This window comes from Thermothelomyces thermophilus, chromosome 7 (assembly GCF_000226095.1).
Source record: "Thermothelomyces thermophilus ATCC 42464 chromosome 7, complete sequence".
Classification (NCBI taxonomy): domain Eukaryota; kingdom Fungi; phylum Ascomycota; class Sordariomycetes; order Sordariales; family Chaetomiaceae; genus Thermothelomyces; species Thermothelomyces thermophilus.
The window spans coordinates 3,368,364-3,395,079 of record NC_016478.1 but is presented as its reverse complement, the minus strand read 5'-3'; the positions used below and the strand labels follow the sequence as shown (position 1 = coordinate 3,395,079).

The 26,716-nt window shown below is 57.1% G+C and overlaps 8 protein-coding genes across 8 annotated transcripts; 3 read left to right on the top strand and 5 right to left on the bottom strand.

The window, feature by feature from the left end:
* Positions 1-532: 532 nt before the first annotated feature.
* MYCTH_19035 (uncharacterized protein) lies at positions 533-3,776 on the bottom strand (the record flags this gene model as incomplete). The annotated part of the gene is made up of 3 exons (XM_003667254.1): positions 533-1,296; positions 1,348-3,657; positions 3,732-3,776. Coding segments are annotated over 3 exons (3,119 nt in total), but the record flags the coding sequence as incomplete, so codon positions are not given.
* An 832-nt stretch (positions 3,777-4,608) lies between these two features.
* On the top strand, positions 4,609-5,816 carry MYCTH_2312981 (uncharacterized protein). The gene has a single exon (XM_003667253.1). The coding sequence runs from the start codon at positions 4,937-4,939 to the stop codon at positions 5,564-5,566; it is 630 nt and encodes a 209-aa protein (XP_003667301.1). The 5' UTR covers positions 4,609-4,936; the 3' UTR covers positions 5,567-5,816.
* A 445-nt stretch (positions 5,817-6,261) lies between these two features.
* MYCTH_2071955 (uncharacterized protein) lies at positions 6,262-8,196 on the bottom strand (the record flags this gene model as incomplete). The annotated part of the gene is made up of 5 exons (XM_003667252.1): positions 6,262-6,406; positions 6,591-6,848; positions 6,900-7,148; positions 7,286-7,750; positions 7,850-8,196. 5 exons carry the CDS (start codon positions 8,194-8,196, stop codon positions 6,262-6,264), a joined length of 1,464 nt encoding a protein of 487 aa, XP_003667300.1.
* Positions 8,197-11,722: 3,526 nt separating this feature from the next.
* On the bottom strand, positions 11,723-12,504 carry MYCTH_2121801 (glycoside hydrolase family 11 protein; the record flags this gene model as incomplete). The annotated part of the gene is made up of 2 exons (XM_003667251.1): positions 11,723-12,087; positions 12,213-12,504. 2 exons carry the CDS (start codon positions 12,502-12,504, stop codon positions 11,723-11,725), a joined length of 657 nt encoding a protein of 218 aa, XP_003667299.1.
* Positions 12,505-14,372: 1,868 nt separating this feature from the next.
* Positions 14,373-15,697, bottom strand: MYCTH_2312977 (uncharacterized protein). The gene has a single exon (XM_003667250.1). It carries the CDS (start codon positions 15,375-15,377, stop codon positions 14,463-14,465), a length of 915 nt encoding a protein of 304 aa, XP_003667298.1. The 5' UTR covers positions 15,378-15,697; the 3' UTR covers positions 14,373-14,462.
* A 1-nt stretch (position 15,698) lies between these two features.
* Positions 15,699-17,167, top strand: MYCTH_2312975 (uncharacterized protein). The gene is made up of 2 exons (XM_003667249.1): positions 15,699-16,068; positions 16,165-17,167. Exons 1-2 carry the CDS (start codon positions 15,766-15,768, stop codon positions 16,999-17,001), a joined length of 1,140 nt encoding a protein of 379 aa, XP_003667297.1. The 5' UTR covers positions 15,699-15,765; the 3' UTR covers positions 17,002-17,167.
* A 1,285-nt stretch (positions 17,168-18,452) lies between these two features.
* On the top strand, positions 18,453-19,329 carry MYCTH_2071510 (uncharacterized protein; the record flags this gene model as incomplete). The annotated part of the gene is made up of 3 exons (XM_003667248.1): positions 18,453-18,514; positions 18,594-18,683; positions 18,807-19,329. 3 exons carry the CDS (start codon positions 18,453-18,455, stop codon positions 19,327-19,329), a joined length of 675 nt encoding a protein of 224 aa, XP_003667296.1.
* A 1,721-nt stretch (positions 19,330-21,050) lies between these two features.
* On the bottom strand, positions 21,051-24,855 carry MYCTH_2312968 (uncharacterized protein). The gene is made up of 2 exons (XM_003667247.1): positions 22,608-24,855; positions 21,051-22,475 (listed from the first exon to the last, which is right to left on the bottom strand). The coding sequence occupies exons 1-2, from the start codon at positions 24,486-24,488 to the stop codon at positions 21,327-21,329; spliced, it is 3,030 nt and encodes a 1,009-aa protein (XP_003667295.1). The 5' UTR covers positions 24,489-24,855; the 3' UTR covers positions 21,051-21,326.
* Between the last annotated feature and the right edge of the window lie 1,861 nt (positions 24,856-26,716).

Below are 26,716 nucleotides of genomic sequence, written 5' to 3'. Positions count from 1 at the left end.
TCGCTGTGATGCTAGTTGAGACCCTACGTCAAGTTCAAAACGCTCCTTCGCCTGCACGCCATGTAGATCCACTTCTTGATCTTCAAGTGTACCGGACGCCGCTGCTCCGAGAGGAGAATGGGGTAGTCTTCCTAACCGAATCCGTATTACAACCACATAACATAACCCAAACAGAACCCAAACAATGCTCCAATAAAACACCCACCCACCGGTAATAAAAAAAAAATAAATAAAACAGAAAATCCTGGCCAGCTGGGTCAAGACTCTTATCTAGAGGCGGGATATCTCCCAACCAACCAACACCAACCAGCCTTAACCCCGTGCGATCCGTCTCCTCTTCACCGCCCCGCCAGCTCCTTCTCCCGCCTCCGCGCCCTCGCCATCCCCTCCTCCTTCCTCGGCACCATCGGCGGCCGCGGCATCGTCCTTCCCGCCCTCCGCTTGCGCTCCTCCACCTCCTTGCCCGGCAAGCACACTGGCCTGCCTGGTATGCGTGCCCGTGCCAGCACCACCGCCAGCACCACCGCCGCTGCTACCAGCACCGGCGCCGTGGGGGCCGCCCGGCGGGACGTTGCGCCGGACCTCGGCGGAGCGCAGCTCGCTGAGCAGCTTCTCGACCTCGACGAACATGGCGCGGGCGTCGTTGACGACGCCAAACTCGTCCACCTTGTACCCCAGCACGCCGCTGTCCTGCGCGTGGGTGTGGCCGGAGCCGCCGCCGCCGCCGCCGCCACCACCACCACCACCTCCTCCTCCTCCGGCACCGTCCGCCCCGCCGCCGCCGTCCTCGTCGTCGTCGACTTCGCCGCGGAGGAAGGCGGGGCCGGGCCCGTGATGCGGATCCGGGTTGTACATGACGGCGTTGGAGAACATGTGGGCCAGCTCGCGGTCGAGCTGGGACGAGTTGATGATGGACTTGGGAGGCACCAGGTCCTCGGTGCGGGGCAGCCAGACGCTGCTGGTGCCCGGGTCGCCGTCCGGGAGGGAGGCGGCGGCCTGGGCGGCGGCGCGATTGCCGTGGTTGATGGCGGCGCGGATGGTCTTGAGGTCCTGCGCCTGCTTGACCACCTTGTGGTAGCCGGGTGCGTCCTTCTCGCGGATGGGCGCCACAAACATGTTGGCGAAGCGGTGGTGGATGATCTGTTCCATGGCGGAGCCACAGACTTTGTTGAACGAGCGGGTCCAAAGGACGAACTTGGGGCCCTCGGTGGTGGTGGTGGAGGTGGCGGGGCTGTCCGGGGGTGCGTCCTGCTGCTGGTTGGCGCGCGGAGTTTGGGCAGGAGTGGGAGTAAGGTCCTCGCGCTTGCGCTTGGTCGAGCGCGTGGGTGGAGGATGACGGCCGCTGACGCTCTCGTCGGCGGTAGTATCGCCGGCTTCGGTTGACAAACGCGGAGTATTGGCCTCGTGCTTAACTTGAGGTGGCTCACGCTCCACCGCAGCCGCCTGCTTGGCCGGGGACTCGGCTCGCTGGGCTGATGATGGCGGCCGAGGACCAGGCTGGGGGGCAGAAGCAGCCTGAGCTCTCTGGGAGGCCGGCAGCCGGCCCGGTTTCGACTTCGGCGTCTCCGCTGGGCCTTCTCGCTTTTGAGGGTCCTTGACCGCCGGGGGGGCCGAGGGATGCAGGACAGGGCTTGTCGGCTCGTAAGCCGGGCTAGGAACGTCGTCATATCCCAGGCGAAACTCGATCCCTGGTTTGGGTGTCGACGGCGTCGAGTTCGATACCCACTTTGTACCACTGCCTCCTGCCAACCTTTGGGGAACAGCCATGGAAGAAGGTGTTTGAGGAGCGGAAGGGGCAGGGCCGAACCTCGCAGCCGGCGTGGGCGTTGAAGCCGCCGCGGGATGCCGGGGATGAATGCGCTCAACGGCCGCAGGCCGGGGCGGCTGATAGGGAGGGTTGTAGCGCTGGGCCGCCTCTGACGGGCCGGGGGCCGGCGACGGAGCACCGCGCTGTGCATGTTGCTGGGTGTGCGTCGGGGGCTGGATAGCGGGAGGCTGCTGCGGGGGTTGAGGGGCAGCGAGACTAGGACTAGGCCTTGGCGGAGCAGTGACGGGAGGCACAGGTGCCGGCGGGACGACCGACGGGGCCTGCCGCGGACTAGGGGCCACATGGCTGGGTTGCGCTTGCGGAGCCGGATGTCCCGAGGCTGCCGGGCCCTGAGTTGATACGGGGTAAGCTTGGTACTGGGGGTGCGTAGGAGGCTGAGCCTGAGCCTGCGCCTGAGGGCCGCTGCCCGGAGGCTGGTTCGAAGGCACCGGCTGCTGCCTGTTTGGTCCAGATGCTGCGTCCGCTGGTGACTTGACAACAAGCGATTGGGGCGGCGGCGCGAGCTGGCCCGCAGAATGGGGAGGCGCCAAGGCCTGCCGCGGAGGCAACGGCCTGCTGCTGGCTTGTCCCTGTATCGATCCCGGGCTGGGGTGTGGAGGAGGCGGTTGCTGCTGGGACCGCTGTGACGGTGCAAGATGCGACTGCGGAGAGAACACTTGGGCGGCGTGTTGAGGGTGGGTGTTGGAGACATGTCGCGGAGGAGCATTTGGCTGATAGGGAGGTTCCCACTTCAGCTGTCCCTGAGCAGGGGGCTGCGCGTTGGTGGTCGGCGGGTGCGCTGGGGCTTGTTTAGATGCCGCGCCGTGGTCTGGTCGTTGTAGCCCTTCAGCCGTACCCGCAGGTACCGGCGACGGTGCAGCGGGTTGGAATTGTGCGACGCTTTGTGGTGCCTGGAGGACCTGATGAGGCGTTCCGTTTGGAGGCTTCGGGGCGACCGCCGGCTTGGTAGCCGGTGCCTTGGGAGCCTCTTGCCGGCCGAACTGAGGGGAGGCCACAGATTCTGGGTGAGCGGGGACGGGCGACCGAGGAACGGTAGGTGCCTTCTCCGAGGTTGTTTGGGGCAAAGGCGAGGGCGAAGGCGCAGTCTTCGCATCCTGCTGCGACCCCGTCTGGAAGGCTAATGGCTGTAGGTTCCGGTCCGGCGGTTGTTGAGATATCGAGAGCGGGGCTGCTGCTTGGGGTGGTTTCGGCGAACTTCCTGGAGACGGCCCTACCCCGTTTGCTGGTCCCGGGTCTTGCTTCGCGGGCGCCTGAGCAGCGCTCGGACTCTGCGGCTTCGCCTCGCTTTCGGGCTCGGGAGCGCCGAGCTTTTCTAATTCACGGATCTCCCCCTGAAGCCGCTCGTACTGCTGCTCGAACTGCCGTATCTCGTGTATCGCATGCCGCAGGTAGGCATTGTACAGCTTGCTGTAAGCGGCCTCGATCTTTTCGATATGCTCGCGGGCGTCCGCAAGGGTCAAGAGCGGCGGCGACTGCAGTCTTCGCTTTTTGGAGGCGGGCGACAGTGCGCCGTCGGGACCGGGCGTGTTCTCACTCTCGTTTCGCAGCTCCTCTCGCAGTAGACGCAGGAACAGCTCTCGCAGGATCTCGGGGGTCAGTCGTCGGGCGTCGTACGTAGGGCCATTTTTGATGAGCCCATTGTTTTGGAGGGCTTCCGAGACGCGGATGAAGTCGTCGTCTGTTAACCCGTATTTGGCGACTCCGCGGAACAGCAAGACGGTCTCGAGCGGCGTGTGCGGCGTCGTCGAAGTGTTCATGCCCCAGACCACACCCCGCGGAAAACCGAGGGGTCCGCCGCGGCTTTGGACAAGATGAATCGGCGCCACGATCTACGGGGTTCAACTCGGTCAGCGACTGTCTCACGGGCCGCGATGCGCGTCAGTCCAGCACCCGAGATGCATACCGGCAGGCCGAGCCCCGCGCTCCGATCAATTGAGGGGATGGAATACTATCGCTTCGATGCGTGGCAATCGGCCGCGGGGGGGCTCCTCGTCCGTGGGCGACTGATTGTAGATCTGGCGACGAATTTTTTGCGGTCACGGCGGTTATACGTCACGTGACTGGAACGGTTGTCGTCGTTGATTCGTGTTGGTGATGACGGCGTTTGAAGTTCCGAAGATTGTGTTGCTGGGTGAAAGATTAGGCGGTCGCAATGCGAAATGGCACCCGACCTGGGCTGCCAAAGCACGTGCATTACCGAAAATGGATTGGGCTACTACGAAATTACCTGTATTTCCTGCCCCGTTTCCACGTCTTCCAATACGGTCGACGACCATGCATGCTTTGCAGAACATACACACCTACACAAACGTGACGTGGGAATTGGTTTGTACGTCTTTCCGTGGCTTGGTCAACCACGATGAACGTTAGTAGCTTGTTGATCTCATTTACCTAAGCTTGGAAACAGTTAGATCCTTGAGATTCGAAGGGTTAGGGTTGTTACATTCAGGCTCGGCCGCTCCCGAGTGTAAGCGTTACGGATTACAGATGCCAAAGAAACTAAGGTTACGGAGCAAGAACCTACTAGTTATACCTGGCAACGGACCACCTTTTGAGAAAGTGGTGATGACTATAACCGATACTAATTATCTCTTTCACCGCCAAGTAACAATCAATCACACTGCTGCGCGTTCGGGGACGGGGCAATCAAAAAGAGAAAGTTGGTGTAGCATCACCACAAAACAAAAAAACCGACTTAATGGGACATCATAATATTCAATATTCGGGCGACCTGTCTTCATACAATGGCGCCTGGAGTCCGCCGACGAGCAGAGCAAAGTAAGCCTGGAACTATTAATCAGGCTATCTTCAGGTGGGAAAGGGAAAGTTGATGGTATTGATGCTGAGCGACGATAGTTTTTGCGAAGAGGACTATGTCATCTCCTTTTACATAGCCGAATTCATCAACTCATTGACCAATGTTGCATACGGTACGTTGTTGGCTGCCTTCACTTTTGTCGCCCGTGGCGGAAAACAAAAGGGCAATTAATTAATTAATTAATTACTCGGGGCAAAACAAAACAAAACTCGCTCACTCACTCACACAAAACCACACGCGCGCGCATACGCGCAGTCTACTATGCCCTCTGCGCCTTGTACCCTTCAGGAATGCGCAGCGCGCGCGGGTTCGTCCGGCCCAAGGCCGATTTCATGTTGCTGTCGCTGCTCACGCTCGGGATCGGCTCGTTCCTCTTCCACGCGACGATGCGGCAGACGCTCGAGTTCGCCGACGAGTTCTCGATGCTCGGCCTGACCTGGTCGCTGCTGCAGGCCGGTCTGACGGCGGGCCAGCCGGCCGCCCGCGCCCGCCGCATCACGGCCGCCCTGGCCGCCGCCTACCTCTCCTTCTCGGCCTTCTACCTGTGGTCGGCCGAGATCATCTACCAGGTCTTCGCCTTCACCGGCGCCCTTCTCGGCGTGCTGCTGCGCAGCCAGTACGTCTTCCACCTCGCCCGCCCCGCGCTTCCCGAGGCCAAGTGGCGAGACTGGAACCGGAGGACGTGGAAGGCGCTGGGGATCTGCGTGTTTGGCTACTTACTCTGGACGGTCGATCTCGAGCGCTGCGCCGACCTCAGGGCCCTCAGGGAGCGCGTCGGGCTACCATGGGCCTGGCTGTTCGAATTTCATGGCTGGTGGCACATCCTGACTGCTGTCGGCGCGAGCCAGGCCATGCAGGTTGCCAGGGAGGTCAGGGAGGAGCTGAAGACAGAGCGGAGGAGCTCGAGCAGGTCGAAATGATCTGGCTGGGGCCGGCTCCCTCACCACGGTCTTTAAGCCAGACGACGGTAGCAGTTCGGGGCGGACAATTTCTAATCAAAGGGTAATATCATTGCCGGTATAATACTCAAGACCGAAGCCAATCTGACAAAGCGGCGCTGCGTTCGCCAGCACAGAGGTTTCAAGTCTATCTAGTACTGAACACAAAATTAATTAACCCCTCTGCTACTTAAGCATAGCACAGGTGGATCCCCTGGAGCCTCTCTCCCTTTTTTTTCCAGTCTTCAGATCTCACTCTACTCTACAGCTAAGGGCAGGCAGGTCGGTCATTCAAAGGAACCCGGACCCGAAAGCCAAGCACGAGCCTAAGAGAGGGGAGCTTTGCAACGTTATCGAACAATTGTTTGCAACACGTGCTGGTAACCGGTAAAGCGAGGCACAATAGCTAGCAACTGGTTGACTGAGCCCTGTGAATTCGGATGGCGCAAGCAACTGTTTAAAGCTGACATCATGTCTTCAAGACGACGAACATGACAGGCACGATCATGTCATGCTCTAACGAGGGAATTCCAAAGGAAAGGCAGGAAGTTGTTCATTTCGTTTGACTTCTTCCGACATTACCAACAGTAACTACTGTCGTCGAGTCCATTCGAGCCCGACAAAATTCCCTTTAATAGCTCTGGCCGTCCATGACAGACTTGCCTGGCTAACAAGCTCTACTTTTCCCACGTCACATCCGTGATGGGAGCAACCCAGGTGTACCCTGGGTCCTCCGTGGTACAGCGCAAGCGGCCGTTGGCGGCGGTGTTGCACGTCAGCGTGGCATTGACGGTCGTCTTCGTCACGCCGCTAAAATTGACCCTGTCCGGAATTATTTTGCATCAGCACTGCCGCTCTTTTTTTTTTTTGTCCACCCTTTTACACTCCAGGTCTGTGAATTGGAATATCGGAAGAATAACAAGGCAACGGACGAGAAAGGTGAGAAATGACGAAAAGTTTCGAGAAGGAAGTAATTAGATAATAGAATGTAAAGAGAAAAACTTACGGATGCTCCCGGTCCAGATCTTGACAGGCCCAGTCGGCCTTGAGCTCCAGCTCCTGGCCGTCGGCGTCGTACCGGAAGCTGCAGCGGTACGGCCACAGCGGCAGGCCGTTGCCGCCGTCGGCGCCAATGTCGCACTCGTACCACCCTTCCTCCTCCTCCCCCTCCTTCTTTCCGCCCTGGTACACGGGGATGGGGTACTGGAACCCCCTGTCCTCGGCGGCGAGGATGATCTCGAACGAGACGGCGGCGGCGGCGGCCCTGCCCCCCTCCTTCTCGTCGTCGTCTTCGTCGTCGTCGTCGTCCGCGTACGCGGTTGTCGCGAAGTGGCTGAACTGCCAGCGCGGGTTGAAGATGGAGGTCAGCGTGCAGCCGTCGCGGGTCGGCACGACCGGGTCCTCGAGGGCATAGGGGCGCAGCGTGGTGACGGTGCCGAGGGAGCCCCCGAGCGTGACCGAGGCCTCCTCGGTGGTGCAGTAGCGGTTCGTCTGGTTGTCGGGGCCCTCGGAGGTTGTGCACTTGAGCAGCAGCTCGATGGTACCAGTGGCAGGGATTTGGAGACTGAATTTTAGATTTTTTTTAAATTGTTTTATGTATGTGTTAGCGGAGAATTTGGGTGACTTACTAAAAGGAGGAGAGCAAACAGAGAAAAGAGAAGGGAACGAGAAAAAAAAAAAAAACGGAAAGGGCGGACTTACGGCTTTGCTGCGTCGGTGTCGTCACAGTACCACGTCTGGTTGAGAGTGAAGGTGGCCGTATCCGGGTCGAAGCTGGCCTCCGTCACGATTGGGTACTGGCCGACGGTGCCTTGCTGGAACTCGTAGCCCGCGCATACGAGACGGGAGAGGTCAGGCTGGCCGCCGAAGGAGCCGCCGGGCATGCAGCTGGCTTGGTACCCGTTGGCCTCGTTCGTGACCAGTAGGTTAAAGTTCTGGTACGGGGGGGTGTCCTCTCCGTCTCCGGGCTGGTCGGTGAAGTGGACCGCAGACAGCGTCCAGGAGGGATTCTCGGACTTGGAGGTGCAGCCGGGCGAGTCGTGACCCTTGGGCCCGTCCGGGTAGGCCGGGGTAATGGCAAGGGGGGACGTAAGGGAGCCTCTGACGAGCAGCGGTGACGTGTAGTCGACGGCGGCTGAGACGTTCCCTGCAGCATTGAAAGTCAAACTGCGGGTTTCGTTCCAACATCATGTTAATTTTTTTTTTTTGGTTACTCCCAGTCATAGATAATAGGGCATCTGTTCCCCCGTCAATTCGGCCACTTACGTCTTTCCCCGGTCGTTGCAGGCCCATGACTGCTTTAGGTAGAACGTTGTAGAGTCGTCGCTGGTTTCGACTGATGCCTCCAGCGAGCTGTTTGACCAGCGTTTCCCCTGGACAGAGCACGCGCTCGAGCCCTTCTCCTTCGTCTCACAGCTCAGGCTTTCCGAGAAGTCGATGGCCCGGTTCGAGACGTCAAACGAGACGACGCCGTCGGCGTACTTGACATCTTCGATGAGCCAACTAGGAATCGAAAATGATTTTGCGGTGCACGCAGAACTGTTGCCAGGGGGCGCTTGAGCAGAAACAAGCACGGCCGCAAAAGCGGCGACGAGGCCGAAGCGCAGAGCCATCGTGTTCATGGAGACGCGATAATTAGGCTAGATCCCGGCCGCACATGTGGCTGGTAATACCATGAGAGAGAGAGAGTCAAGTGACGGAGGCCATTAAGTAGCAAATTTACGGAACGCTTCTAGAAACCCACCTCCCGTGCGGAATCAGACCTCGTACGGTTTCCGGTGAGGAGTAGCCGTGAGAAGAAGGCTTTACCCCTGGATGCCCGCACGCGGTATATTAGATTTAGCCATCAAGTACCTGCGGCGGCCCTGTGGCTCAAAATAGCCAGATGAAGGGAAGGTTTGCGGAGATTGATCCGCGCACACCGGAAGATTTGAGGTCACCACGAGTTAACTGCCGGCATAGCTTGGCAGGAGGATTGGACGATTGCCGCGGTTACCAACCTATCCCGGTCTGCCAATAGCAGCTTACGCCGGCGAAGCTCAAATTGGTGGCGCCTACATCTACGAAGCTCACACCGGTGAAATCAACGCTAGCGGAACTAATGCTGCCGATCCGGCCGGGGGAAACTAGCGACTGCACAGCTGCCGCGGAGCGGGATATTAACAAGACGAACGGCGGGGTGCTGCGTCCTACAAGGCACGAGTAGTCGAGAAGAAATGGGCAACGTGGCATGAGTATTATTAGACTTTGGCTCCGAGGCTGAATGAACGACCCTGAGACCCGGGCCGTGTCGGTAGACCATAGCTTCACGGTCTGGTCGAACGAGGAGGACAGGAATGCTGCGCTGTCAAACGGATAAAAAGAGAGGTGAGTGATTCCAAAACGGTGTTCACTTGCTACGGAGCCGAGATCGCCATATGAGGAAGGCGAAGAAGGATAGGTGTGGCCGAGCGCATGCGAACGTTGATGCCCGGGCGCGTGCGTGTGGGCGTGCGGGTAGGGATGCGAGAACGGTGGGAGCGGTGGAGGAGGCCCTGGGGCGAGCGAAGGGCTGCCCTCAGCAGCATAAGAACGACCGGGCCTCGAGCGTGTTGGACTCGGCGGTCCTCGGTCGGCCCATTCGCTGATTCCAGGAGTTCGAGCGACAAGCTCTCGTAGGCGATTTCGCTCGCTTCGGTAATAATCGCGTTCGGCCTCCAATTCCAAGTACCCCTTTTCCCAGTTCCTCAACCCTCTTCTCAAGTTCCCGGTTTGCTGCCTCCAGCTTCTGGATTCCTTGTTGTTGTTCTCTCCCTCTCCCTCTCCTTCTTCCGTTGACGAAACCTCGCCGAACCCCCCGCATTCCGTTGCCTCTTTTCATCTGCCTGTTTCGACCGAGAAATTCTAGAACCGTCAGCATCACGAACCCATGCCCGAGTGTGGCGGGCGGGTGCAGCGGTCGTGGTTCGGCTGTTCGCGGTTAGCCCAGAAACTGGACGGATCTGATTGTTGCACAGGCTCGTTACCGACCACAACATCAAGATTCTCTGGACTTCTAACCTTTCCGAGCAATCTCTCAATGAACTGGACGCGGAAGGGGAGGTGCCATGTCAGACTTTAGCGCATTCCTTTCGCTTCACTCAGTGATCCGCTCCGGTCCGCTATTAACCCCGGCCTTACCTACCTATCCGGGCTTTAGAGGCGACTCGCCCATTGCTGGCGAACCGGTTCGAGGCATCTGCGCACCACTTTGCGGCAGAGACTGGGAGAGGGGAGTGAGGCAACTGCGCGAAACGTGTGGGAACTGCGCGTTTGATGGGCGGTCAGAACTCGGGGCAAGAGCGCCCCCCCTTAGCGCCGTCGTCCGTCGCGCGGCATCGCGCCGTGCAGGACATGTGGGAGCCCGAGCCAGGCCGTTGGTTGGCCACGGGTCTCCGGGCTACTACTCCGGAACGGAGAGCTCTCGAGAGCCGAAGCAGGGGAGGCCCGGCGACATCATGGCCGGCGTCGACATCAGACCCTCGTCTAGCAACACTGCCCCAGACAAATGGCGTCCGGAGCTAAGATGAAATGGGGCGCTACGCTTGGGAGCAGTGTGTTCTGTTTTACGATGTCAGCGAGTGGCGGGATGTTGTCAATGAGTTTTGAGTTCGCATTTCCATTTTTGCTCCGCCCTGGCTCAGAAAAGCGCCACGCTACGTTTTCTGGGTGTCTGGGCCGCGCTCGGGACGGCCGTCGCGGGCCGGGCAGTTGAACGCGCCTTAGGCAGAAGCAGAGGTGAGCAAGACGTATGCATAAGACAAAAAAACGGCTAGAACCATCATCCCCCGGTGAATGAATGTGTTCCAAATTCCATGTCTGGGCTGCGATCCACCGCACCACATCGCACCGCTTTGTTGTGCTAGCATTTGCTTGTTTGCATTGCTTGCTTTGCCGTGTCGAAGTCCCGGGCTGCGGCCTTAATTATGCAAGGAGTAAATTGATTCCGGAGGAAACACCAATGTCGACCCCCATCGGAAATCAAGAGGTTCGCCCCTTCCCACAATGCCAGCCAGGACATAATTACGAAGCAAACAAGACAAAGAATACCCAACCGAAAATGGCGGCCTGCCACGATACCTTGCTGCGAAGCGGCTTTCTCGCAAGCCGGAGCAGCCGCTCGTATCGGCCCGCCATCTGATCCTCTGCTTGCATAATAGGTATCTTGCACCACCTTGACGGCCGAGATGGCGACATTGTGCCCAGTCGGAGATGAATGAGGCGGCGCGGCGAGCGTATCGGTGCAACCTGCCTCGACATACGGCTGATGGGCATAATTAGACATATTAGCTCGGCCAGGCCGAAACGTCTGATATGAGACCTAATTATTGTGTGGCTCCGGCGTTGTCTTCTTCGTCCCCTAAGAGATCTGAGGCGAGAAAGAGGTCTTCCTCATCCTCCTCGCCCTCGGTATCCTCGACGAGACCAAGGCCTGGTGCCAGACTTGACTGGCTAGCCGCCTTCCAAGAACATGCCTCAGGTCGAGTTCTGTATGTGTGCCGAGCACAAGGCTTTTTAATATTAGTTTGTTCTAGACCAAGCAACAGGCGTGACCTACTCGATTCCCTGCCCGCTGATTACGGCTTGGTCTCAGCAACCCGGGCACAGCAGAGCATTGTATCAAATTTGTTTTGTGGGTAAAAAACCGCATCCCAAAACCCAAGCAGATAGATATGTGAGTCGGTTGGGCCTTGTACACGGAAGGTTCTTACGTGCCAGTATGCGGGGTTGACCTTGGTGAGTGGCTTCCATTTATCTGCAGCTAGGCACGTAGTCATGCTTAATTGTTGCATCGCGCTTGATCCTTCAGGGCCTCTATCAATCGACACAGTCTCATTGGCTCGGCTCAAACCGACTTGTATCAAGGAGCAGGAAATTTTCAGAAGCATACGATAGGGCACTCAAACTTAGATAATTACCGTTGTATTTCACAAGGTGGTTTGTCCCCAGACATATTGAAGTTCTCTGAGAAGGAGCCCGGAGACTTGGGAGAGAGAGAGATACAGGTTGCACTCGAATGGCCCACGGCTGCCGGCATAAAACCACCCTGCTACTTTTCGTTTTCCCTCCCCCCCCCCCTCTTCCCCCTCCTGCAAAACAAAAGAAAGGCGCCTGGCTTCTTTAGGCCTCCCGGACCTCGATAGTGGCCGAACCAGAGCTCTGGTAGCCCTCGGTGGCCATGATCATGTAGTTCCAGGTGCCGAGCTGGAGGTTGCCCTGGCGCTTCCACTCGTCAAAGTGCTTGCCCGTGTCGATAGTGCCGCCGACGCGCTTCTGGCGGCGGACGGACCAGTACTGGTCGAAGGTGGAGGTCCCCTCGATGGACGGCTGGTTGTACCGCGTCGTCTTGTAGATGTCGTACACGCCGCCGTCGTCCTCGATGGTGCCCAGCCGCGCCGTGCCCGACGAGGGGTTGTACGTGCCGTATGCCTCCACGATGTAATACTCGACCAGCGGGTTGCGAGTCCAGCCGTACAGGGCGAGGTCTGCCAGAGCTTGGCGTTAGTTATCTTCTATTTTCCTTTGTTTTTTTTTTTTTTCCTTCTCTTTTAAAATGGATCCCAATCATCAAGGAAAACAAGCGAAAGGGAGAAAGAGGAGGACAACGCACAGCTGTTCACGTTGTAGTTGTTCCAGGTGCCGTTGTACGCAATCTTGCGCGGCGGGCCCGGGTTCCAGCCCTTGCCGCCAACCCAGTTGTTGACGTTGTTCCAGGTGACGCTGTACGAGCCGCGGGGCCCGGGGTTGAAGTCGACCGAGCCACGGCCGTCGGTCCAGAACGAGTAGAAGTACCCCTCGTGGGTGCCCGTGCCCGGCTGGATGCCGCGCTTGACCACCTCGAGAGGGCTGGCCGTCGTCACCGCAGCGGCGATGGCCGTGAGGAGGAGAGTGAACGAGACCATGATATCGAGGGCCTATGCAAGGCACAAAACTCTGCTGCAAGCTGTTTAGTTGCCCAGTGTCGTCTTCTGATTCATGTCCATCAAGCCTGTTCCGCCGTCCTCCCTTTATACCAAATTCTTCCTCCTCTAGTTGCCCGTGCGGTTCCTACCCCCGGACGATACTCCCATGGCTTAATTTGGCTTCTATTATCCCAGGTTCCGGGGCCAGGCTCTTGTCTGATAGGACCATCGACTCCCGGGCGCTCTGCACCCCGCATTCGCTCGCGGCATATGAGAAATAGAAATAACCCGGTTAAGAAACCAAGACGCGCAAAATCTACGCCAGCTTTAACCCAGCCTTCTTCCATAGAGCGCCAAGTCGCCGAGGTGTGTCGCATCGTGTGATTGTATCGTTGAATCCCGTATTCTCCGGCATCAGCCGGCTAAGTGCCGCATGTAACGTCCGTTTTACTTCGCCCTATCACTCGAGCGGCAGGCCTTCATTGCCGAGTCACGCCGTTGTTAGAGTATATCGCGAGCTTGGAGCTGTCCAATTCTCTGTCATGGGCTTTCCCGCCGCGAGGCACGGCCCCTTTGAGAATGTTGCCGCAGTAATTATACAAAACAACAAAATAATAATATCCGTTGGGCAGACCATCATGTCTCCCCCCAACCCCCCCCCAACCCCCCTCCTCCGTGTCGGCTACACATTATCCAAGTGCGAGGATATTAGCGGTTAATTTGCGAGTATGAATGCGCCGGTGAAAGAGGCGCTGCGTGTATACGCTTCAAAGTGAAAAGTTGAAGTTGCGGGTTTATGAGATCAGCAGATCAGCAGGATCAGCGCCACGACTGACCGCATTGAGCGCTGGAGCTTTCGGAATCCGGGTCGTCCGTTCCAAGAACCGGGCTTGGCCGTCCTGAACTTTTAAAAATAGCGCTGTGTATGGATGTGCAAACGGAGCAGAGTAATCCGTACATAGCCGCTGTGGCTATTTCAATCGGCTTCGTGGGAGGATGAGGAGCGGAATCGGAGTTGATGGTTCTTCACCGTGCGCTTCTCAAGCGTTCAAAGACGGGGCCGCGCTGGCCATCAAGGCCGTCGAGGTGGTGTTGGACGACGGCTTGAATGAGCGCGGATCGCTCCGGGCGAGCAAACAATGACGCTTGTTGTTACGCCGCCTCCAGGCTACTGACGATGAGGGACTCGTGCGTGTGTGTGCGCGACTAGTCTGCAAATTGACGAGGACGTGTATATAACGGGGATATTAGTACAGTGCACCTTATACATTTTTGTACTCGACCTCTTGGTTTTCGAATCCTCGAATGATAATACCTCACGTGGGGAGTCCTTCAAATGGCAACTACAGATGTGAACGACAGAAAGAATGAATTAGGTATGTACCTGAGTTGTCACCACAACCGCCCCAGCTGGGATTCGCCAGGGGAGGGATTTTGATGATTCTGGCATGTTCCAGATAATACTTCATTGCAACGAGTTTGCCCATGGAATTTCCCGTTCCCTGTCTGCTCAAAAGGATCTAGAACTGGCGGCTATGAAGCCAAGAACCGCACCCTCTGAACAACAATAAAAACCAGAAGCTGTCGTCATTGTAGGGAGGATGAAAACGTGAATCTGAACCTTGTACTCCGTAGTTAACTTATTAGACCACATTGCTGACTCGGTAGAGTGGGTTACATTTCTAAACGGTTTCTGAGGATTTAAACAGTAATTAATTAGACCTCGTACCTGTGCGGTTTCCTACTCTACCGTTTCCTACCTGAACCATGTTTCCCAACTCTAATTACCGCAGTGTGATGCTAACATTGCCTTGTAACCACTAGTTCTGCTAACCTGTTGTTAAGTTTACTCCTAACCAACCAAGACGCGTTTGCGGCCCTGCTCCCTGCGGTGTTTGCAGGGCACATCGGCTGAGGTCCTCCGGTGCGGGTCGGCCAACTACATTCGCGTGCATTAATTAATATATCGAAGACGAGACGGACTCTAGAAAACATACAATATCATCGAACTCCTCCGGTTCTTTCAACCAATGACCTTCCTGATCCGCCCCAGAGTACTCCGTCCATGAGACCTTCAACCCAACCTTCCTCAACACGCGTGCCGCGTGCCGTCCGAGCTCGACATCCACAAAAGCATCGTCCGTCCCGTGGGCCAGAAACACCGGAACAGGATGCTGGTCGGCCTCAGAAGCGTCACGCTGGTGCCGAGTCCGTCTCGCGGAAGCGGTCATGGCCTTCACGAACGCATCAGCCTCACTGACTTGGACGACGTCGTCGTCGTCGTCGCCGCCGCCTCCCGTGACGTCATCCCCCATGGCCTCGTTGTTCCCCGGGGCGTCGTGGTTCGTCCTGTTCTGTCCGCCCAGATACCGCTCGAGGTTCTCGGCGAAGGGGAGCCAGGTGCTTGCGCCCACAAACCCTCCCAAGCGTCGGGCGACGTCTCTATCGCCTGCACACAGCAAGGTCCACATGGCGACCGCGCCTCCCTGACTGATGCCGCCCAGCACAACCCTGTGAGCTGCCCCACCCATCCTCTCCGTCTCCTCGTCCAGCAAACGGGTCACGTACTGTACCGAGTCGCGTATCCCGGCCATCTGCAGATCTTGCCTTGAGGCGACGTCGGTCAGAGAGTGTGCCTCGAACCAGGCCGGCATTGTCTCCTGGAAAGCGGTGCTACAGAGCTCTGCGGACGAAGGGAAGACCCATCGCCAAGTCGGGAGTTGTTCCTGCAGTGTGTTCCCGTTGGAGAGTTTGGACTCAAGTAATTCTTGGGCAAACTCCTCGCCATTGCTGCCGCGGCCATGAAGCAAGATGATGGTGTGAGTGTGTTCAGCCCGGGGCTCGAGGATGTGAACGGGGCCAAACGGTGGCATGCTAGGCGAGCTGGGTACCTTAATAGGTAGTATTAGATGGTTGAGAGGGAAGAAAGAGGGAGAGGGTGAGATGGTCTGGGTCTGGCCTCGTGTTTCCGCGGACTGGATGTTTGTTTAAACAAACGAGTCCGAGGACATTTGGTTTGGATGGGTAGGTGACGGGAAGTGGGCATTGTGAATGAAAGGTGTACTAAGTGGTCAGGAGAGTTGAGTTCTCTGGGCCAACAAGCGAGGTTCTGCCCCACTGCACACCTACATACATAGGCCTTTGTGCCGCCGGGCGCTTGCACAGTGAAGTTCTTTTCAGGCAAAAAAACCAACCCTGCCAACATGGCTTTCGACTCTGCCACCAACCGGACACACGCGCTGCATAACCGCCCTCTTGAACATGGACGCCCCGCCGCAGCGGGGCGACCAGAACCGCCTCGTGAAAAGCCCGGTGGGAAAGGAAATTGACGAGGCGCGCAGGTTGGCCAACACGAGCACCCTCAACAGGCTGGTGTCGAAACTCAAAGCCGATCCGGCCGCCGATCTGGCCCAGGCCTTGAAGCAACAGGCGGTCGCGTACCCACAACTTCGCCGCCGCCTTGAGCAAGCCGCGCAGGAGAAAGCAACGGCACAAGGCAGCGGCAGCGACAGCGACAGCGACAGCGGGCCGGAACACCGCACCGGGAAAGTTCGTCCCTCAAATGTACAGCTGCACCCCTTCCTCATCGAAGGGTCCGTCGAGATCAGCCATGCTCTTGACCGGAGAATCACTGCGCTGCTCGGCCTGACAGATCCTCAGAATGCACTCGAGCTGGCCACGCATGTGAATGAGGCAATTGAAAATGCGGAGGTGCTATGGAGGCTGCACGGAACCGTGGTCCTAGGACTCAGCGCGTCCGTGGTTGTCAAGATTGGAGCATCGCTCGATCCGGACGAGGTCGAAAACCTGCGGTATATCAACGCACACGTCCCGGACGTCCCAGCACCGTCGTTCTTGGGCTGTTTGAAAGCCGGGCGGAAAACGTATCACTTCATGTCACGGGCGGCTGGTGTTACGCTGGAATCCGTGTGGGCGGATCTCTCCGTCGAACACAAAACTTCGATCAAGGCGCAACTAAACAGCATATTTCGTACATTGCGCAAGGAGCATGATGGCGGCAGGCCAAAGTTTGGTGGTTTCGTATCCGCCATCTGCAAAGACACGAGGAGGCACCAGCGGCTGAGTGAGCCTACGATTCAAACCGAGACGCAGTTCAACGACTTCTTGTGCCGCAAGCCCGGGAGAACTCCCACGCCCTGGATTACCATGCTTCGGTCCGGGATGCGAAATGACCATCGCCTGGTCATGACGCATGGTGACCTCCATCCTAGGAATATCATGGTCCGGTGGGAGTCGGGTGACGAGGATGGCGCCAATCTGGACAGAGGTGAGGAGAAGAGGATCCGAATAACCGGGCTCATTGACTGGGAGATGAGCGGTTGGTATCCGGAGTACTGGGAGTTCGTCAAGGCATTGTCCACGATCAATACGCGGGAGAAGTTGTCCGATTGGTTTGAGTACCTCCCAACCGACGCAATAGGAACATGGCCAGTCGAGTTGGCCATCGACTCACTCCTTGATCGCTGGCTTGCATGAGGCCAGCAGTTAGGCGCTCGAGGTCGACGCCTTGGGGGGAGTATGGACGTGGGCGGACAGGGGTACTATGATAGATGTCTCCAGGAAGATTGTGTTGTGTGAAGCAATCAGGCAAGGCGGAAAGGTGATGGTATTGTACCTCTGTATGTAGGTGGTGGTGGTCTGTGGAGGGAGAGGAAAGCACAAAGTGGGCTGTCTGGAAGATGGAGGATAAGTTACCATGCGGTCACGTGATCTCCCAGAACAGGGCTCGATACGTGTGAGCAAAGTACTCCGTAGAACGGGCGGCGCGTTCCGGCCTCCGTCGCGTGCGCCGTTTACAGTATAGTCGTCACGGAGGCAGAAACGAGATGTGACCTCGTCCGGCAAAAAAATCAGGCAAACGGTGAGTCGAGTCTGCTGCTGCTGAGACAGCAATTGCCGTCGTGCACACAGGGGAGAGTTTGCTCCAGGAAAGGAGAATGGATGATGTATGGAATAGGACTACTTGGCCACCTCGTAACAGGGGGTAGGTAATAATTACGGTAACATCAAACAAATGCCACGGCTGTCCTCCCTTCGTACGCTAGAGAAATGAGATCATTATGCGGTTTATCAATGCGAAATGCGAACCATCATCGGGCCATCGCTGCCCGGAGATTTGGATCATCTCGGGGATCCCACTGCAAAGCAACCGCATTTAGTGGCGGATCTTGGCCCTTAACTTTTCTGGCCGGAAATGGCGAAAAGGATGCCTTACAGAGCGCTGACGGACCGAGTGCATACCAGGGGTGCATAATTAACTTTAGCATCTTCGATGCAATGGGGAGGGCGACACCCGGCAACCTCCATTATTCTTAAAACAATGAGAAAAACCCCACGAGAACAAAACGCGTGAAGACTTCCAATCAGTGGAATTCCGCGATGAATGTATGTACTGTACCGGGTAGACTTCAACGGATATACGGCGTACAGTACTAGTACAGTACCGTAATCCCTACATACCTTACATACCAGATGCCACTAAAATTATTGCCCCCAGCCGCTTTTGGCTGGTCACATTGCGGCGACCCGTGCCGACCAGTTGGAAGTCCCAAGGCAGACGGTCGGGCATTGGACCCAACCGAAGATCCACGCGCTGCAAGCCCCTGACAAGGCAAGCACACAGGCCAAGGCACACCCCAGCTTGTCAGGCGGCCCCGCATCGTGCAGTATGCACGCCCGTGGACTGTGACGCTAGTTAAACAAGCGACTTCTTTTGATTAGCATTTGATCAAAGGCCATCTCCCAGAACCCACTTCGAACCTTCCTTGCTCCCCCAGTTCACAACTCGGACTTTGTCTCGCAGCGCACCGACGCACAGCTACGCACAGCTCGTGCCTACCCGCAGAGAGCACTGCACTGCATAACATATCTTTTTTTTTCTTGCCTTGTTGTTCTTGTTGTTGTTGTTGCTGTCGCGACCGCCCCTCATGACCATGACCGACGAGGAGCTCGACCGCGACTGGCAGCCCAATGGCCGCCGCCCGCAATCGTGTGTTCTTGCCCCTTATTCCATGCAAACGCCCTGATGCGCACAACACGGGAGCTGACGTCTGTCGCGACCAATGCAGCACCGTCGCTCAGATGTTCTCTCAGGAGCTCCAGGACATCTTCCGCATCGAAAACAGCGTGACAGACCTTGATGAGCAGGTGAACAAACGGTTAGTTGCCCGCAGAGTGTGCATCGCACGGCCCCGCTTCCACTGCCGCGAGCCACAGCGCTCCCCTCCTCGTCGCAGCTCGCGAGCAATTGCTGATTTTCTGGGTTTTGGCGCGCGTTGCAGGAAGCAGCAGATTAGCAGTCAAACCAGCGAGCTCGAAGCCCTCGAGGCCCGCATCCGCGAAATGGAGGCAAGGCTGAAGGGGGTGGCCGCGCGCACCACGAACGCGCCGCCGGCGCCCCCTGAGAAGAACGACCCCACAGCGGACCAGGACCGGGCCCGGGACCAGCAGCACCAGCAACAGAAGCAGCAGCAGCAGCAAACGTACCCTGGCAGCCGCCCCGGCACCGCCCACAAGGGCCAGCCCGCAGTTCCGGGTGGTCTCCCCCCCACGCCCGCGGGAAGCGAAGGTGAATTCGAGCCGTCCGCTCTCTCCCCGTCTGCAATCGCTCCCCGGCCGCCAGGAACTCGAGCCCAGTCACCCCTGGACACCTCGTCCACCAGTCCGGCGAGCGACTCGCAAACGAATCGACTACCTGTTCCGGGGGGCGATGCGGACTCTGTCAGGTCCCTGTCCGAGAGCGCGAGTTTTGCTGACTATGTGGTTGTTCCCGGACCAGACGGCGACCGCGAACGGGATGATTAGGCGGCAAGCGGCCCTGGATCACGACTCTCCTACCTACACAGCAGGTAGACAAACGGCACCGCGAAGCCGGGATTTATTCCTCTGGGCATCTGGTTAGAACGGATACTGCGGCGAAACGAGTACGACACGACGACTTCTCTATACCCACCTTAACTTTTTAGACCTTCTTAGTTTTCTGCCAACCTCGAGCTTGCCGGCTCCCAGGTCCACGCTCTCACGGCTCTCGGCTCTCCGCACCTTTCGAACAGCATTCCAAAAGCCCTGCGCGCGAGAGGTGGGTATCGCGAAGGGGGGTATCCCGTGCCCGAGCATCTCGTCACCATGCGTCCCACATTGCGCTATCATGGCTGCCGGCAATTGCTGTCGCTCCTCTGCAGACTCGAGGCCGCCCTCCCCCAACACTCCCCGATATATATCTCCCCGGCCTTTAGGTTCAACGGTAACTGTTTTTTCTCTTCTTCCCGGAGATGGGTTGCAGGGCGTTGATCTGGCTTCTCACTACATTAGAGAGAGGAAGGGAGGTAGCGGTGGTGATGGTAAGGCGGGATGGGGGGGGGGGGGGGAATACATCCCCCAAAAGAGAGCTGTGCCCGGCAGATGACCGCTGTGGTGCATGTCAGATGGCGTCTGTACATCATCCTCTGTCATGCCGTGTACAACGGACCCAGGAGCTGGCAATTGCATTCTTTTGGATACCTATCATCGCATCCCCTTCTCGGATGTTCAGGTGCTTGCGTTCATGGTGACGAGAAGATGTTTGGCTATGTGACAAGCTGGGAGGGTAAAAAAAGGGGCAAAGGAGAAATTGGTTTAGCCCCGGAGTTCCGTTTTACCCGAGTGTTGACAGCCACTCAAACCAATGCCGCCTCTTATCGTCCGAGCTTCCCAGTCAGCCTCCCATCGGCCAGAGCAGCCTTCTCCCAGTCCTCATATTTTTTCAAACCAGTTCTCCTCTAACTCCCTTTGCAAACCCAACTCACACCCTCGCCGACATCAAAGACGGCGTACACGGACTTCTAAGCGACGTACTCAACAATGAGCAGATCGTAATGCATCCCGACACATGCACCTCGCCCGTACATATGGTCCCTTTATCCGACATGGCCGTACTCTAGGTCATGTAGTGTACCGCCCGGAGGCGGTCGCCACTAACTCACTCCTAAACTGAGCCTTCTGGTCTTGCAAAGCTCCGCGTTCTTGTCATCCATCTACTCTCCTCCCCAATGATAGTCGCTAAGAAGATAGGGACATCACATCCCGTCGACAGTCTACTTCCTCGCAGGGCGACAAAGGCGCAGTCAGTCGCCGTAGTATGCCCCCAGCCACGCCACCCCAAGCAATAACAACAGCCTTGGCCCCGTTATCGGCAATAGTGCCTTGCTCTCCTCTCTCCTCTCTCCTCTCTCCTCTCTCCTCTCTCCTCTCTCCTCTCTCCTCTCTCCTCTCTCCTCTCTTTTCCTCTCTCCTTTCTCCTCTGATGGATACCGCTCAGTCCTTTCTTCTGCCTCGTGCGCCAGAAGCAGCAGAAGCAGCAGAAACAACGGAGGCAAGGAGGTGATGACGTAAGAAGCCAGATATCAGGAGTATCTGGAGAGTTGAAATTTTGGATGGTTGAAAGTCTGACACACACAGCCAGCACACCCCAACCACCGAGCTAGGCCCATGTTGCCGCCGTCGCATGGGCGTGACACAATGTGGATTACATGTGTATACATAGTGCCCAAACACGGCGTCGCGCTGTTGCTTGATTACAGACGCATGCATGTGATTATATGTGCATACATGTCCGTAGGGATGCGAGACGTGTCTCAAGTCCGCGGACCTAGAGATTTCCATTCCAACCGGTCACCACAGCCGTGTCATATCGGATCATCTTCGCAGGAAGAACCATCTCTTGTCATTGTTTATATTAACATCAATGTCTACAACCCGATCCCCAGAACTCCGTTTCGATGCATACGCCCCCAGGTCTACCATGTTTCTAGTCCTAGGCGCCCTTATAGCTCATCATGTCCCACATTCTTCTCTTCCTTTTTTTCCTCCTGTTTCTGCTTCTGTTCCTGGTTCGCCTCCTCCCCATTATTGGGCGCCTTGTCCTCCTTGATGAACTCCTTCAGCATCTCATCCAGCTCCTCGGGCGACGGCATCTTGCCGTCCTCTCCCGGCTTGATCTGGATGGTCTGTTGCGCCGGCTTGGCCGACTTGGTGCTAGTGCTGCTGCTCTCCTTGCCTTTTTTGCTCTTCTTGGTCTCCTTGCCCTTGTCCTCGCTCGCTTTACGCTTCTCAAAGTTGCGCACCCCCTTCATCGCAAGCTCCAGGCCCACCTTGTCCAGCTTCTCCCGCTTTTCTGTCAGGTCCTTGACCAACAGGACGGGGTCATCAGTGGGACCGAGCTTTTCTTGCTCGGCGAGCTTCTCCTCGAGCCAGGCGGTGATGGATTTGTACAGATCCTCGCTCGCCTTCAGGTCGTCGAGGGTATACAGCGGGGGGACAGGCCCACGCTCTTTGAGAACGTCTTCCATTGCCGTGGCCGTGGCCGTGGTGGTGCTGGCAGCATCGTCGTCCTCGAGCCCGTCAAAGTCGTCCGAGGAGGATGAGGGAGGAGCGGTCGTGGTGGAGGTAGAAGAGGTGTCAGTGGCTGACGTGGAGGAGGCAGAGGCAGACTTTGAAGAATGCCAAGCCTCGTACTCGGCAATCTTGTTCTTAATATCGGCGACGAACTCCTTGGTGCTCTTAAGCGCATCCTGCAGGCCCTTGACGAGCTCAGGCCGCTTGGCGGCTTCGTCGATGCGCTTCTGCACAGGGTCAACGATGGCCTGGAGATCCTTGAGCCTGGACCTGAGCTCTTCCTTGGTCGCCTCGGCACCGCCCTCGTAGAGCCACTCGCTCGCGTCACTGTTCTTCTTCTCCAGCGTAGCTTGTTCTTCGGGAGTCGAGTGGCTGATGAAGTCTTCCTTCTCGAGAAGGTCGCGGACCTTGTAGGTGTAGGCCTCTAACTTATTCAACGCCTCTTCGCGTTGTCTCCGGGTGCGGTCCGAGGCCTCAAAGGCCTTAAGGCGGTCCTTGAGAGCGGTCACGTCGGCTTTGGATAGCTGAACGCCCGACTTCTCTAGGGTGAAGTCGACGGGAATAACGACGAGTTGCTTCTTTGTCTCAGCAGGCTTGGCGTCAGCTGACTCAGAGGCAGGAGAAGACTCTGGAGTGGTGCTCGTGGATGCAGAGGTAGATGTAGTAGCAGTAGAAGTAGCAGTAGAAGAAGAAGAAGAAGAGGAGCTCACGGTGCTCGACGAGGTCTCAGCCTCGGCCTCTCCAGCCGACTCCCCGTCCTTCAGTGGCTGCTGCTCCTTCTTGCCGAAGCCAAACAGGTTCTTGACGCCGTCGACGAACCCCTCCTTGACCTCAGCCTCGCACTCGACTGTGACCTTGCGAACGTCCACTTCGCCGTTCTCGCTGGCCAGACGGGCGCTCAGTTTCAACTTGACATCGGATTTCTCACACTTGTGCTTCTCAACGAGCTGCGCAACCGAGGCGGTCAAGTTCTTTGTTGTCAAGACCTTGGTCTCGACGTCGACAGAGCCAGCATCCAACGCGGGCGCGGGAACCGTCTGGTAGAAGGTTGCCGAGAAATCTTCGCGATTCGGCAAAGTAACCTCCTTGGCAGCGGCACCGAGATGCGACGCAGCAGTCCAGAGGCGCTGCTGTTTCTCTTTGCCCTCGTCTGTCTTCCACTTGATCCCGGCGGGGTAAGAGGCAGCCTCGGCAATGCGGATCTCCTTGACGCGAAAGCTGGGGCTGAGCTCGGCGGCCCGGAAGCCGGCGCCGAACACGGCAGCTTCGTCCGAGTTAACGTTGGTGCGCAGTTTCTCAGCGCCGAGCAACTTCTCGAGCTCCTTCTGCACGAACGGGGTGCGCGTGGCGCCGCCGTGAAGGATAACCGAGTCGAGATCCTGGAGCTCGATCCCAGCCGCCGTGAGTGCGTTCTGGACAACTACGCCAACACGCCCGGCGTGGGCGGCCGCCATCTCCTCGAACTCGGCACGAGTGACCTTGTACTTGAAGTCGACGTCGTCGTAGAGGCCTTCGAAGCTGGCCTGGGTGTTCTGGTTGGCGCTGAGAACGTGCCTGATGCGCTCCGCCTCCTTGGTCAGCTTTGCGACGGCGCGGCCGTGGGACTTGACGGCGTCCGCCTCGACACCGGCCGCTTTAGCCTTGGGCGAAGCGGCAAACTGCGCGATCATGTCGTCCACGATCAAGTAGTTCAGCGCGTCACCCCCGAGCGTCCTGTCCCAACCACTGCCCAAAGCCTGCACCTCCTGCACGGTCTTGTTGAACTTGCCCACATCCTTGACGGTTCTGCTCTGGAACCGCAACACCGTCGCCTTGGTCGATCCAGCGCCCATGTCGAAGACCATGTGATGCTCGGGCTTTCCGCCCTCGTTGACGTTCGGAAACTGCCTGCTGGTCGCGTAGTGCAGCCCAACCGCCATACCGTCACCGATCAACGACAGCACCTTCAGTCCGGCCAGTTCGGCGGCCAGCTCTACCGCCCTCCGCTCTTCGGCCGTGTAATACACGGGCACGGTCAGGACGGCCGAGCGCACAGAGCTCCCGGACCCGGCCAGCGCCTCTGCGTTCTCGCGGATACTCTGCAGCTCCATGGCCAGCAGCTCCTCAACCAACCAGGCCTCCTCCTCGGGGACAAACGCGCCGGGGCTCTCGAACGCGGTGGTGCCCTTGATCTTGTGCCGGACCACCTTCAGGGCCGGGTGGCGAGCGGCGTACTCCTTGACTTCGGCGCTGTCGACGGGCAAGCCGAGGAGGGTTTTGAGATTGGGGTACACATTTCCGGGAAAGCGGGGGGCGAGAGCCAAAGCGTCGGAGCCGTAGGCGCGCTCGGGAAAGGAGCCCTGCTTCGGGGCAGCGCCGCCAGTGGAGGGCTTGAAGGTGACGGCCGAAATCTCTTTGCGGCGCGAGTCCTTTGTCAAGACGATCTCGAGCGGGATGCCCGGCTTCACGAGAGCGGCCTTGATATACTCGGTGCCGAGGTCGATGCCGACAACGGCGGAAACCGCGAGGACTTGCGGGACGAGCAAGAGGAGGAAAGCGAGGAGGGTGGCCAGGGGGGAGCGAGTTGCACCCGTTCCTCTTAGGCGCGCCATCGTGGGCGACAGGTTATGATACTGGTGGTGGGCGTGCGGTTGCGAGCGTGTCGGAGGGTCGAAATCTAAACAATAATTTGTCGTGCAGCGTAATGATGCAAGTTCTTGCGTGCTGCGAGCGGCAATCAACGCGACCTTCCGACTGCTGCGTTTGTGAAATGGAGGGAAGCTCCAATTACCCCAAAAGCCGCAGGAAGGGTCTCGGTAACGTTGAAATTCGGGCGAGAGAAAGGATCGGTTGACCAGCCATCAAGCAAGTTGGTGCAGTGGCCTCAATGCATGACCGTGTCGTTGTTGAAGGCTGGTGTGTTGCGCCACGGACACAACGTCGTCTCTTTTGTTCTTTTTCTTCGACTGTACTTCGTAAGCTGCAAGCTGTTCTCTCCAAAAGGACAACTGGTATGATGCTCTGATCCCTGTTATGCTATCGTAACGCCAAGCTCGATCAGAAATCCAGCCAATCAGAGAAGATGATCTCCTCGGAATCCTGACTTGGCACGTGCTTGGCCGCACCTCCCCAGCGGTTGCCGCAGGGCGATAGTTAGGCTGCCTAGACGGGGCGGCGAGCATTTACGGACGTACTTTACAAAACGAAACTTCCAAAACCCTGGGCGGCGACCTCCACTGTTGCTCCGTAGTATGTACATACGGAGTAGTGTAGACCCCTGCCTGACCTGATCGAAGGTTCTAGGGATGACAGTTATGACAACAGTAAGGTTGATACCATTTTCAATCCCTGAATTGGGCAGAATTTTGGCGTTTTCATCTCCGCCTTGATTTCCTGAGCGTACAGAAGCTAGTGTACCTAGATGGCCCTTTGTTTTGGACATGTTTAACCGCGGAATGCATGAGCTGAAAAGAGTGAAGCCAACGATAACGCACCACTTACAGCTTTCTTCATGCGGGTCTAAATCAACTTCAATCGGGGGCCTGAAGGGAGGGAGGCTCACGACATGTACTGTACTAAAAGCTTCGTTTCTGCGCAATATGAGTTGCTGTATCAGCCTGTATTTCGCTCCTAATTACTATGTCTTCTCCGAGAGTGAATAGCCTAGACACCCAGATCCCGGCAAGACCGACTTCTGTGGTTTGCGGCGAGGTCAACTGGAAATAGTCTGCTCATCCGGAAAGGCCGAAGAGAAGTAATGCTCCTGCCATTCAACAAAAGAACAGACGAGGTGGGTAAACTCACAGTGTACGGCAATTAGTATTCTGACATACCTCATGTTCAATCCTACTATCTGATGTTCAGGAGCATTCCAAGAGGCATCTTTGGTGGAGGGTCCCTCAAGAGGATCCTGCAGTGCAAGTGGTTCACTGAATGATTTGTTCCTGCCGTTCTGGCCAAGCAAGGACAAAACTTGTCGCATGTCTAGTCGATCAGGCATCTCTGTTCTTCCCAGCAAAAATCTTCGTTGCACGTTTGAGGAACCTAACTGACACTGGCAGGATAGTTGATACAGTTCGTTTGTCTGTGGACGCGTTTGTAAGATAAGCCCTGTGGATCTGGCAAACGGGCTGGCAAACGGAGGGTTCTTTATTCCTATCCTCTACTTATACAGAGCCACAGGGCCAGCAAACGTGGGAAGGAGACATCGCACTTTTGAACTATTTACAACTTACCAACTTTCTTCCATCAATTGGAACCATCTTCCATCTATTGGAACCATCTTCTATCAATAGTACACGGCAGGTACGACTTTAACAGGCCCACCATGATAGGCGCCTTCATCGGCAACAGTTCTTGGTCTCAAACAGATTTCCGAAGCCAGTTGCAGCCATGGGGGTGCCTAACTCCGAAATCAACAAATATTCATTGTCCGGATTGCACAACGTGGTGTAAGGCCTGTCGGTATGTCCAGCAATCAAGTCTCGTCCTGCTGGCGCGTTAGAAAATGATTTTCTCAGCCTTTTTCTCCTCCTCTCATTTTGTTTATTTAGTTTCAATTTATTATTTCTTTTGTTTAGATATCTGGTCTCAGCCTCCTTGCCTTTGCCGCATTCCGATGCAATATTAACCACGCACCTTCACCAACGGATCTATCCTCGTCTCTCAAGGTTCCGGTGGTGGCTGATAAAGGTGGTGAAACAGCAACCTAGAATCTCAAATGAGGTTTTGCCCCCTACACAAGCAAAAATTAGGTACCGAACATGGCTATCATCAAGGTTTCCCTCCAGCCACCGACGAGAATCGCCAAATTAACCCAGGACAAGTCGGATCCGTTCCG